Source organism: Ceratosolen solmsi, unplaced genomic scaffold (assembly GCF_000503995.2).
Source record: "Ceratosolen solmsi marchali unplaced genomic scaffold, CerSol_1.0 scaffold10, whole genome shotgun sequence".
Lineage (NCBI taxonomy): Eukaryota > Metazoa > Arthropoda > Insecta > Hymenoptera > Agaonidae > Ceratosolen > Ceratosolen solmsi.
This window is the reverse complement of record NW_011948412.1, coordinates 7650001-7664483: the sequence shown is the minus strand read 5'-3', so window position 1 is coordinate 7664483 and position 14483 is coordinate 7650001. Positions and strand designations below refer to the sequence as shown.

The 14483-nt window shown below is 34.3% G+C and overlaps 1 protein-coding gene across 1 annotated transcript in view; it reads left to right on the top strand.

The window, feature by feature from the left end:
* The first annotated feature begins 2377 nt into the window (after window positions 1-2377).
* Window positions 2378-14483, top strand: part of LOC105364624 (max-interacting protein 1-like) — a 155226-nt gene continuing 143120 nt past the window's right edge. The window contains exons 1-2 of the mRNA XM_011502606.1: window positions 2378-2419; window positions 3488-3779. Of these exons, the coding sequence (XP_011500908.1) occupies window positions 2378-2419; window positions 3488-3779 (334 nt within the window). The remainder of the gene's footprint in view (window positions 2420-3487; window positions 3780-14483) is intronic.

The following is a 14483-nucleotide window of genomic DNA, read 5'->3' as shown; positions in this document are numbered from 1 at the left end:
TTTCTTCGCGCATATATTCGTAAATGTTATTGATCGCAATCGATACAATATCATTCGTTTATTAATTATTTATTATTTATTATTACTGTTGTTACATCTTGCGGCTGCTGCCGTTGCTATTGCTTTTTGTTGTTGTTTTTGTTTATTGATTCCACGGTAGATACGGCATAAAGATTTACGTTAAAAAAAGGGAGTTTATATTAATTGTTATTCTAACAAAATTCAAATACATCATAAGCAAAGATTCAATCAATTATTAATGTATGATGTGACAATTAAGTTTTTCTTTTTTTTTTTTGTTTTATCACATTATCTATCGTAACTAATAATTATTAATTAAATATTGAGCATATGTCGAGCGACGATCTATCTCCCATTAATTAATTTAATTGCCGATATTGTCTCATAAAAAAAAAAAAAAAAAAGAAAAAAAAACGAGGCATCGCCTACGTAAATTACACGAACAATGCGGGGTTAACAATTTTCATATATACTTGTCCTTTGAAATTTATCAAATTTTTTGTTTGCTCCATAGCATTACTTAAAGATGCGAGAGAAAGACAGACTTCGTGTCAAAGCGCGCATATGTCGTACCGATGAAATCCTACGATCACGCGTGTATTATACATGTGTATAAAAAGTTTAATCAATTGGAATGAAATCCCTCTATACTTTACTGGAAAAGCGAAAGAATATCGTTTTTCTTCGAATGGGGGAATCGAACGCGAAACCGGGTTCGGGTCCATTGTCTAGCGAGCTTTGGAATAATTGAATCTAGAATCGAGTTTCAGTTAAATGTATTTGTTTTTGTCAAATTTCTTTCTTTTTTCCACTTTCGTTTTTGTCTTTCGCAAATGAGACTTTTTAGACTTTTTATGTTTCGGTTTCACTTTGCTCATGGATCTGATTATATTTTTTGTTCGCGCTTTAGTGTTTGACGGCTTGTTTTATTATGTATTTAGAACATTTGGAAATTTCCTTTAATCATTTTATTAATACTCCTCACCATCTATTCCCGTTTATTTGCAATTATTCAAGAGACAATGTAGTTTAGCTTAAATCCTAAATTATGCATTATAATTTCTCGTGGCAATCGTCTATTAAAAAACAATAATTAATTTTTTTATCTAATTCTACTTTTTGAACGTAAAAGTGTATGCAATTACGATCGATCATTGGATTGTAGTTTATTTATGTAAAATTACCATCAAATTTACAATTTGAATGACTGGGATTTTTGACGTATTATCCACCGTCGTTCCAATCGGCAATGAAATGTTTACTTTACATTTAACTTTAAATTTTGAGCAATTGCTTACAAATTTGTTTTGCATCATTTTATCGTTGATTTACAGGCAGTTAAAATTCAGTACTCCGTATTCAAAAACTTTGTCGTAATATTGCTTTGGATTGTCTCCGAATTAAATATATCGAAACCCTGAAATAACTCTACCCAAGATGCCTTGCTATATCCCTGTAGTGATATCGTTGTACGGTTGACCTGGGGTGGGAATTAAAGATGACTCGTTAAAACGAGACGACAATCGACGAGTCGGACGGACTCTCATTGTCTAACCACCATCGGCCCCCTTCTGCCCCTCAGAACGCTCTATCGCTTTCTGTATTTATCATTTCGTCTCTCTCTCTCTCTCTTTCTCTCTCTCTCTCTCTCTCTCTCTCTCTGTCTGTCTGTCTCTTCGCCTGGGGATATTTCATGGACGATGCCGGAACTGGCCAGCCTCTTTTCTGGATAGGCGATCGGCCTGGCGTTACGAAATGGCGTGTCCCACAATACAAAGGAAACCAATTATGTGGGACCCCCTGGCATGGCATCGTCGCAATTACGACAACTACCGATCAGTCTGAGAGAGAGAGGGGGGTCCCACAATACAAAGGAAACCAATTATGTGGGACCCCCTGGCATGGCATCGTCGCAATTACGACAACTACCGATCAGTCTGAGAGAGAGAGGGTGAGGCGGAGAGATAGCGATATACATAGGAAGATAAAGACACATTGGCACAGTAATAGAGTGAATGTCAGTGAGAGAGAGAGAGAGAGAGAGAGAGAGAGAAAGAGAGAGAGAGTAAGTGAGTATGCGAGTTTGAGTGAGGGGAAGGGAGAGATCGAACGAGTGAGTGAAAATTAGAGGGCGAGTAAAAGAGAGGGATAGAAAAGAAAGATGCTGTTCCTGTGACTCTGAGAGACGAGGCCAATAGATTCTTACCACTATTTTTGACTGCAGGGGATGCGACTTAATTTGAATCTGCTTAGAGTACAATTTGTACATGTCTATATATATATATTACATTTTACTATCTCTTTTTTCATCTTCAATTCTTGGTTCGGAATTTTACTTTTTTCAAAAGAGAAGATCATGTATCACGTCTTCGAGCGAATGAAAGTATTGGGCAACGAGGTAATGCCGTCGACGACTCAAGCCAATAATCCGTAATTATTTTAATTTGATGATTACCCGAAAGATCGAGATTCAGAAAATTTTCTGTTCAGTTGGAATTTATTTAAATTGTTGAGTTTTCTTCGTTGATTATTCATCAATTAGTTTATATATATATATATATATATATATATATATATATACACAGTAATTCAACTAATTGTGTAATGTATTTTCTCAATATTTCATCGTCTTGAATATCTTTAGTCAAATAGTCAAAATGTGCAAGTAGTGAAGTCTCTTTGTTACTTTTAATATTCTTTTTTATGCGCGGGTACGCGTAACAGAAGTTACTTGGCTCATTTGATCATAGAGTCTAATGTAAGCTTAATGAATCGAAGCGCAAGTTCCGTTGAAATATATCTTCAGTTTTATAAAGAGATGTCGCGACTTTTAAGAATTATCCGACTTGATATTTAGTAATTGATTGATATTAGTAGATTGACGGATTAGAACTTCATCGAAGTAGTAACATTAAGGAGAGATCAAATTTTTAAATTATTCACAGTGAGTAAATACTGGGATTCGCATATAAATCTATAATAATCCACCACGCGTAAAGTATAGTATAGGCGGAAAAAGCGGCGAATACACATTCACGTAGCATGTAGGTGAGAACGAATTTAAAAATACGTCCAACAGCTTTTTCACCTTTAAGGACTCGGCGCACGTAGCACAAGTCGATTCGCAATGTCGCGCACATGCGTCCACATTGTGTATTGGCAGGCGAAAAACCAGGACCTCGCGCACAATTGCGATTGAAAAGCGTTTTGAAAAGCTACAAAAGCATCTCGTCTTTTATATTTTTATTTTTAATAGATCGAGTCCGAACAAAGAGCAATAGGAGCAGTAGCAGCAGCAGCATAGGGCAATGGCTATACGTACTACATAGCGTAATCGCGTGACTCGCTCGGGACCGGACAAGAGATGCAGGAAGCAGATGCCAAATTAGGGCCGGGGGGGGGGGGCAGTAAGGGCGTCTACGATGGGAATTTAAAGGTTAATCGACGGACCGGACCTCTGTTACAGAGTCTCGAGGAGCGGGACAGGAAGCACGCGGTGCATAAGGAGCAGCTGTTCCGGGAGCAGAGGTTCCTGAGGCGCAGACTCGAGCAGCTGACGGGTCAGCCGGGCCTCCACGGGCTGAGCTCGAGCGCCCCCGTGACGTCCTCGTGTGGCACGGCGGCGGCCGCGGCGGCCCTCCTCTCCAAGAGGCGCAGCGTCTCGGAGTGCTCGGTCGGTACCGCCTCCTCGACCAGCTCCACCGGCAGCTCCAGGAACTCCGATAGGTCTGCAGGCAGTCCCTCTGTCTCGGAGTCCGGTGAGTCAAATATTATTTATCAATTCTATCATCCGTTGCTTCATTTATTTACTCGATGGTTGGTGGTGCGAGGCAGCATGGCCCACTGCTGATAACTAATGGATTTTTCGGCCATTGCGCCTCATTGCGAGGTGGAAGACATTTTTTTTTTTTTTTGGTCAACTGCAGCGGGAGTTGTCTGTTGTGATGGTGCAATGATTATCAGCGATCACGAGCTGAACGGAATTTCCCATTGAGTAAAGTGGGATTTTAGTGATAATTGGGGATTATTGGTGGGTGGGGTGGGGGGCTCCCCGCTATAGATACGCCGAGAATGAGAAATTAATTGTCAGGTGGGCGGTAGAATCGAAGAAAGAAAGGGGTAGAATTATTATGTTCGAGCGAATTAATATTGTTAAATGTCTTTGTGGAACGTGATACGTGAAATGATTTATATAATTCGGCTTAGACCAACGATGGATGTTACAATAGAAATATTCAGTTTTATCGCTCGTCGTGTCAATTACGTCATTTAGCATACACACATATATTATACGCTGGGAAACAATTGCCATTAGAACGAGCATTATTAGCTTCTCTTTTAAAACGATTTTCCCTTCTTCTTACAATCGAATGAAAATATTAAGAAATTCAAGTACAGTGAAAATCAAATCGATGCTTCGAAATACATAAGTATGATACGAAGATTTTGCCAATTCGCTAAATGGCGAGTATTTTGTGTGAAAGAAGTTTCTATATTATGACTACGTTTACTTATGTTTCCACCCATTAAAATAATTATACTATTTATTACTTAATCTGTTCTCGACATTGCCATACTATTTTTAGCTGTTTAAAACGTAATGTCGTATACATAATTAGCAGCAATCGTGCATAAATTAACAATTTAAGAGAGAGAGAGAGAGAGAGAGAGAGAGAGAAACAATGACAAAAAACGAATAGAAAATCACGTTGATATGAGATGAAATTTTGTTAATATCATTAATTTATTCATAATATTAATAATTTGTATGTAAAGTAAGTTTTTTTTCCTATTATCACGTGCATTTTTATGCTTAAATTGGAGAAATAAAGTTTAATGTAACGAAATAATTCCTAAAAATGTTGAACATTGCCATTACAAAGCTAACCGTGAATTAAATTAACTCTCGTTCGCTTAATAAATAATCAATTTAATTATTTTACATCCAGTAGGGTATCCGTGAAAATGTTTTACAATATTTACATGTGATGCAGATGGCAATCCATCTTCTATTTATGAAGCAGACGTGCCACGGGGTTTTAATAAGAGCCAAAAAAATTCAATATTTATCATTGTTCCTTATCAAACTTAAACAAATCTGTAATACAAATGTCATTTTATAAATTACTGAATATCATCTGATAATATTTCGTATAAATATTCATAGGGTGGCTCGACTAATAATACCATTGAACAGCAAAATAAAAATATTTTTAGCGCAAAAATATAATTCCAATTATTATGCATGAATATATATACATATATATATATATATATATATATATATATATATATATATATATATATATATATATTAAAATTCATGTAGAAAAATGTCGGAATGAATGTAGAAATTCGTTTTTACTACGAAATACATTAAGAAAACAAAAAAATTACAGCCACCCTAAGCGCATACTAATATTAGTTTATTTTCGAAAATGCGAAGCCTCATTATTTGCCTACTCGTTCCTACGCGCATATTTCTCGTAAATCAAGCATTAAAAACACATTTTTTTGCGAAAATAAAATTCAATGAGATATTTCAAAACATTTTTTATATTAACGAAAATCCTCTCGTATGAAGAAAGGAAAACTGGAGTCCCGAATAGCCAGAGTCACCAGAGCATTTAATGAAGTTTCTTCCCGAGGCATTCGGCTGCGACATGACGGGTTGAGCCACACAAGGGAACACACATCGCTAACCCTCCTTCGCCTCCACCTCCATCTCCACCTCCGCCACCGCCACCGGCACCGCCACCGCCACCGCTACCACCTCCTCACCCTCTCCCACCTCTCACCAACCCGCCATCGCCAATCCTCACCCTCTCCCTCTCTTGTAAACGCCCACGCACATATACGTACGCACGCACGAACTAATTCACAATTTAACTCAACTTCATTCAAAAGACTAATCCCCAAATTATGCAAATTATCATTTAAAGAGATCATTAACTTTTAGGATGTAATGGCTCGGTTTTTCATATTCAATTATCGATTGAAATTTATTTTATCTATACAATTTATTATTACTCTCATTATTATTGATCATTACTTTTACTATTCCTTATTGCTGTTGCTATTACTACAAAATAGGCATTATTAATATTTTATTGAATGTTTACGTACAAAATATTTCTTTCCAAAGTGAAAATAAAACTTGTATCCATCAATATTCTACTTGTGTTTCCTCTACGATTCTGCACATCGGGGAGTAATAAAGTTAGTGTCTTACGTGGCAAAACGCGCACGCGCGAGCGTCTTGTCTAGCGATTCAAGTTTGTTCTTTGACTTTCTACCGGTTGACTCAGCATTCTCTTTTCCGCCTTTCTCTCCTTCTCGCCCTTTGCCTCTCATCCACTCGTTTTCTCTCTCTCTCTCTCTCTCTCTCGCTCTCTCTCTCTCTCGCTCTCTTAGTCGCTCACTCGCTCACTCGTTTGTTTTGAAGGTAGAGGAAAAGGGTTGTGTATACATTCACACAAGGGGTAGATAAATTTAAGAGAAGGGTATAGAACGTGCTTGAATCTTCACAAAAAGGAAAAGTAAATGGTGAATGGAGAATGCGAAGACCATAGACGGAGATAGCAGCAGAAGAATGTTAATATATGTCGATAAGAATATTTTAGGTAAATACACGTGCTTGTATACAAACATTCCCACCCACGCGAACACTTATGTCTTCATGTGTACAAGCTATTTTATAGAATTACACATTGAAGCACGCGCACACCTTCACGCACGCGCGCACACACAAACATGCATACAAAAGAAAAAACAGAAAGGAGAGTTAGGTTGGGAAAGGGGTGGTAAGGTTTCACAGACATTTTCGAAAAGTCCTATCTGCCTGTCTGTTTACCGGGTTAAGATCAGCAAAGTTCGGAGAACTCTGCTACTGCTGCTACCACTGTTACTACTGCTGCTTTTACTGTTACCTAAAATCTAGTCTCAAGTACAAGTCAGATAAGATACAGAGAGAGAGAGAGAGAGAGAGAGAGAGAGAGAGAGAGAGAGAGAGCGAAGGAATCTTATCGTCATTCCGCGTGGATACAACACTCAAGTTAAGTTAGCAACGTGCTACACTTCTTTCTCCTTCCTTTCTCCTTGTCGCTCGTTCTTATTTTCTTATAAACTATCTTACTAACTGTCTATATTTTATATTATGGCTTGTCTCCCACCCGCCCCCCTCCTACAAATTCTAAAGGCAAAGGTCACACATGTATTTTTTACATTGATTATATTGACTTATTAATACATTTGTATTGGTAGTGTGGTACTTGATACGGTATCATTAAGGAATAAAACACAATTTGCACAAGCTTATTTAATTAATCAAAAATGATGGGGACAGTGATTTGTTTAAAAGTTTAACAAATTTAATTTCCGAAACTAAATGTCTTAAATGTAAGTATATTTCAATAATGGCAAGTAAATGATACAACACATCTTAATAAAGATTCAATAGAATATATATATATATATATATATATATATATATATGTATATATATATTTGTGTTTAAAATAAAACGCTTTTTCGAATATAATTAAATACGTTTAGTCGATTGTTTGGAAAATACAACATACCATATGATAATCAAGATAATTTTATAAAGTATAGTGTCTAGAAAATAGTAAATTAGTTCTTATTTTTTCATTCGCAATGTTATTTTCCATTATTAATTAGGCTTATAAATTCTTTCGATACTTATATTTATTTTGGTGAATTTCGTTTTCCACTTGAATCAATCTCCCATTCTTTCTAACCAGTGTATCCAAGTCTATTCCACGTACCGCAATTTGATCAACCGGTACCTTATCGATTGATTGCCTCTATCTTGGCGCGTTAGAATTACATCGTCCCTCTACTGCGTCTAAATTCTCAACAAAGACGAACAGAAAATTGAGAGTAAAAGAGGAGGAGGAGGAGAAGGATCTGTACAGGTGGGTGGGTCATTTGAAATGTAATTAACTAAGATATTAATCTCGCACGCGAAAGCTAATGATACTGCTATGATTATTATAGGTAAAATGATCATAATCTACCATTTTACTAGAATTATTGTATTTATATAGAATTTTTCAAATTCTTCAATTCATACTCATTTACCCATAATAGTTTTTTCTAATATATTCATAGATCGTAACAATTGTTTCGATACATTTTCTACTTCCCATGCTACTAATTAAAGTTAATAAACAACACACAATTGTTATTTGAATAAATTTGAATGCATCATTGATTTTTAAGTATTTAAACGACAGTATTATATGCCCGACCCAATCCTTAGTTAACTACTTGTAGAGAGTATTTGGGTTCTTGAAACGAATAAAAATGGTCAGGTCTTAGGAAGTTTTAATGTATTAATAAAAAACACATTAATCAAGATTATTTAAATAAATTACAATTTTTAAATGTAAAATAGAAAAATTTCTTCAGTCTTTAAGGGCGCTTTTCATGAAGAACATTACCTATTGTGTAGTCGATGAAATTGTTAATTTACATTTCCAAGGTGTGTAATTTTCACATTTTATAACTTTAGAGATTATTTAATGCTTTATATAACGATAGTGATTATTTTTAATGTAAAGCTGTTTGCAGAGAAAGTAATGTGGAAGCGAAATAATTTACAAAACGATCATAAAACTAACTAAACACAAAAAATTAAACTAAAAGATAAAAGAAAAATAGCGAAGCCTGATTTATCGATTGAAGGTCTTTGTTAGACGAAAGGCGTAACATTTGAAGAATTACTTAGCTCGCGTTTGCGTATCAACTTTTTACTCTCATTTGCAGCCTTGCTGCTAAAAAATGAGAAAAAAGGAAAGTAAAGGAAGATAGAGAGCTATGGCGGACTGAGTATTTTTCTCATGCATGTGATTATAGGCGATGGTGAGGATTCGCATACAAAGGCGTGCAAAATCGGTGGCTGACCTTACTTATCTGATCTCATTATTCATACGTCAAAAATGGCGCGTGCAACGGCGCTAGGTCGCGTGACGTTTTACGCGAGAGACGAAAGTGCCGCGCGAATCTTTGCGTGACCATTCGTGGAAGAGTGCAAACAAATAGAGAGTTAAGTCAGAGAAAGAAGGAGCGCTAGTGTATAAAGGAGACAGGGAGGGTGACAGAGCCAGTGGAGGGGAATGAAAGGCAAACAAAGCTAAACGTGCAAACTCGTAACGAAAGTTTTATAAAGACAATAGGTAAAATTATTCATGCTTAAGAGTAGCATTAGGACCGAGTAAACACAGCTGGTATTAAAAAGTTTCAAGCGGATGGTACACATTTTAATTTTTATCTGAAGAGTCTTCTTCAGATTTTGCTTCCTTATCTCGAGGTCGTTTATCGCCGATGGAAACGAAATTTCAGAGCTAACTTTATGACAATAAGCCTCCCGAGATTTTAACAATAAAATAAAACTTTATTATTATAAAATATCATGGCGTGTATTAGAAACGTCGGTATGCGCAATCCATGTGCTCGCGGCTCATGGATTCAATCGCTCGGCCACATACATCTAAATACACTTATACATGACATTTGGATGAATCTATCGCCATGTATTCTTGGTATTATTTAATCGATCTTCCAGCGCACCATATATTTACAAATAAAAGGATTCAATTGCAGTTGAATATTAATTTCAGGCGTCAAATTTTAATTACGATCATTATTATTAACGTCTAAATACGTTCTTTTTTTCTTCTTATTTATTAATTTTTTTTTTGTTTTTTTTTTTTTTTTTGATTATTCATTTATTTTATACCTTTTCAATTAAAAAAAAAAAAAAAAAAAAAAACAAGAAACCCTAGTGAATTGGAGAGACGAATAAAATTATGCTCGTTAGTAAAAGTATATTGTCGCGTATACGCATTAAGTAAAACACGGATACTTTATTTAACTAGTCGTAAGAGAGGCTCTCGATTCGCCTTGGCTGTAAGGCACTGCGCACGTGAAAATGGAATTAGCGAGCGAAAGTAGTAAAAAAGGAAAAGTGAGCGATGACTCAAAGTGCATTTTGTGGCGTAATGTTAAATAATAATAATAATATACGGTACTCTTATGAGGCTATTGCTTTGATGGGACAGCTGCTGCACGCAACCTTCGCCTTGCACGAATTCATAATTATCATACGTGTGTGTACGCGCATTTATCTGCATATGTATATGTATATGTATATGTATATAATATAATATGTATGCGCGCGTACAGGTGAATAAGAGAATGGCTACGTTTTTTCCAAGCCCGGCAGCCGTATACATTGAAAAATGTCGCGAAACGATTATATACAGATATGGCCATATAGATATACAGTGTGAGAGAAAGAAAAGAAAGATATAGATCTTATATGAGGTTTACGAGAGCATTTTATTTAAAACTTCCTTCCCTTTGGCTGTCATAAATTGTATTTTGATTATGGGTTTCGGTATTAATTTTATCGTATACGGAAATTTAAAATGTTTCATTGCGTTTAAAGTAAAATGTTGAGAGGATAAATAATTTCTCTTGTTCTGCCGATCGTAAAGACGATGTATCCAAGGGAAACTGAAGTTACTTTATGATACAAATTAAAGTTTATCTTCATGTCCTTTTTTTGATTAATAAAACAAAGAGAGACTTACGTATGAAGGTCCATAATCGAATTATTTACGTCATATTAGCTGAGCTTCGGCATTATTATACTTGACAAAAATATAATAATTATTACACTATGCATATTGAGTTAAGCAAATATCGAATTAATTTCTCTTCTTAAATATTTATTTTATCAACCAATAATATCTATTATAAATATTTCCATTTCTATTTATATAAAATTTTTTCGGTATTGCGTTTAAATTTATTATTACGAATATTTTTAATGGAAAATATAATCGAGAAATTATTTGAATATCGATGTTTAAGCTCCATTTACACATGCAAATATTTTCGTTTTAACGCATTAGGCATTTTATATCATTTGCCGCCTTACATATTAACGATATAATAAATCCAATCGAATGTCTTTCATAAATTTTCTTATTGCAATATGAACTGCTTAAATTGATTGAAAAAAAAAACAAAAAAAAACAAAAAAAAAAACAAAAAAAAAACATTAATTTTATTTTGAAAGAGCATTTATTTGACATCGTATACTTTAGAATACTAAAGAAATATTGAAAAAAAAACCAACTCGACTTCTAATTCCAAATTGATACCAAACTGTTTCACTAATAATTCGTCATTAATAATCTTGCATTTTTAATTAATAGAGTTTTATAATTCTTATAGAATTTCACGTCCATTTCAGAATCATTCTTATGGAATCATCAAAAATATAGGCAAACTTAAACGAATAATATGAAATATTCGATTGACATGGAGCTCGTAACTGCGTATGATCGAGATTTGTTTCAATTCATCGAATGAATATGAATTATAATGTAAATTATCGATCATTTGAGAGAATTTCTGCGCCATACAATCGAGTGGATTGTAGGAGAACTACAAGGAGACGCTACGATCTCACTCCAAAGAACTTAACCGTCTGTAAAGATCTCTTACTTGGAAAAAAAAAAAAAAAAAAGAAAGAAAGAAAGAAAAAGAGTGAACTCAACGGCGTTAAATTTAGAGTGCAATCGCATTACCGTTAGAGGAACTTCATGCATGACGCTCGTCTTTTCCAAGTCTCATAACGAAAAAATGATCATTCGTTAACCCCCGACCCCCCAAACCCCACCGTCCATTCCGTCACTCTTATCCAGCTTTCCTTATCCCAAACATTACCCGCTTTTGAGTCCGTAAATGACAAAACGCTGCCCAGGGCTTTTCTCTCCCTTCCGCGTTACCAATCCCGCTGATCCCTCGGGAAATCCGCTAGCAGCAGGGATAGAGGATCGAATACGAATTAGAGTACGTAATCGAGAAACAAGCGTCTCTCGTTCTCTCTCTCTCTCTCTCTCTCTCTCTCTCTACTTTATATCCCTCTTTATTACTCCTTCCTTTTACTTTACCCAGTTGTAATTGCGGCCGCGAAAAAGCTGAACGTAGCAGAGGGAAAATATCCGCAGTTTTCACTATAGTCGGTGTCTGTTTGAAGTTCATTCATGTAAAGGTAAAGGAGTGAGAAGTTCATCATTCCGAACGTGACTTTGTGGAAAATACCTTTCCGGGAACGTTTCAAGGTATTATCGGCGTTCTCAGACTAGGCTAAGTTAGAGAGATAAGTATACGATGTGTTTGGAAAACTTTTCTAAGTATTTATTTTCTTCGAGTAATTTGATGAATCTTTGCACATGGAAGCTTTGAGTCCTTCGCGTTAAGGAAACTTTGAGCGTATAAGCGAGAAATGTCTAAGCACTTATTTAAATCAAATTTTTTTAATTTATAGGTATTGGCTTTGAGCTCTTATATTTGCATATTTATCTTTACGTGTATTTATATAATTAATAACCATAATAATGTCAATAATACTTACGCAGGAGTCATTGAAAGGAAAAGATATATAAAATTTGGAGATTTATCTTTCAAACTTTTTTTCTTCTTTCACTATGGATAATTGAAATAAGTTAACGTATCGTTGATTCAATTAAAATTTTACATTTTTCAATTACAAGACTCGTGATCTTGAATATTATATACATATTTACATAACTTCGTACGTGCTAGCACGCGTATATATGTGCGCGTACTTTCGCGCAAATATATATATATATATATATATAATATATATATATATATATATATCATAATTATTTTTTAAATATTTTTATATGCTAACAACTAAACATTTCTATTAAAATTGAATATTTGTCAGAAGAGTTCAAATTCATAGTACTGTTAGCGGATAGATTCAACTGTTAGTTTTTTTAGTAAAAATCTGTATTTCTTGTATTATATTACAAGTTTATATAGAAATTTCAATAACTACTCAACTATTCTACCGTGCGAATTTCATTTCACTAATCATTTATACGCCATAACTCTTAAGAGAAAATAAAACTGCTCTGTATATGTATTGTATGCAGCATTACTATGCTGAATTTACGAATTATTTATGCGACAGATTAATATCGCCTTGAATTTTCAGTAATTGCTTCTTCCTTAAAGTATTAAAAATCGAAAAGTTTATGAAACTTAATTTAATACTTATAGTTTTACGAAAACAGATTTTTGTATTTATGTTGGAAGATTTTTCTTACTCAATCATAAAATCCGTATAAAATATGAATATCTTGTGACCTAAATAACCGGAGTTAAGCTAACTACGTAAGATAGAAACTATGAAAATTTTTCAAACTTGGAATATACCGAAGTACAATATAATAACTTTATATTTAAGATGGGATGGATTAAAAGTTTAAAGGGACGTCATTCCTTGCTGAAACAAGCGAATGGCTGCGAACACCAACATAATTTTTGTTTCTTCAATCTAACTTGTTCAAACTAAATCGAATGAAAATAAATATTTTCTTAATTATATAATAAATAATCGAAATGGCTATCGAGATTTCAAATATGTACATATGTAGATGTGTCATTATTACCTGCTCTTTCCTAATTATATTGTTTTTTCATAATACACGAAGCATCATATTGAGTGAAATTTATATTTAATATTATAATGTAATATAATATTTAAGGTTAATAATTATATACGAATGGCGACGTTGCTCTATTCAGTCAATCAACTGGCAATGCAAATTAAAAAATAATTGCCCTTTCGTTTCTCTTTTAATTCGGCTAAATCGGTCTCAAAATCCATTATTAAAGGTAATTATAAATTATTTTGTAGTTGGAACGGATTGTCCGAATTATAAATTATAAGTAAAGTATAAAAACCATATTGAATGTTGTACTAGTCGATAAGGCAATTGAAAAGCCTTTTCTTAATCTGTATTTTAAAGTTGCAGACATGTTATTTCGTTGTGTGACTATTCGAAAGAATTTTCTTTCTTCTACTGCTGTCTATTCCTTACACGAGCAGCTTGTATTCCATTCTTTAATCCCTTTCCAATCCCCTCTATTCTAAGTACTTTATTTTTGTTAATACGAAAGTTGGTTGCGCAGATAATTGAAAAACAGTGAATAGAGAATAATGACTATGAGCATTGCCAAGTCAATTAAGGAAGAATAAATGGTTTCGATCAGCTTAAATATTTTAAGACAGCGATCCATTCTCATAATGTAAGGGAACGATCGCTTTTCAACTTGTAAAAAATACGAATCAAAATACTTCGTTATTTTTCTATCCTCTATCGCTGTCCTCTAAACGATGAATATTGCTTTTAAATGCTAATGAATATGAAGAATTTCCAATTATAACTCGTGTAATAACTAATAACCTGGGTACTTGTGTACGTGCTCGATAAAAAAAAAAAAAAAAAAAAAAAAAAAAAAAAAAAAAGAACGAGTACGAAGGCACACGACAAATTGATATTAATGCTCATAATCTCCGCTTCTATCCTCCTCCTCTCCTTTCACAC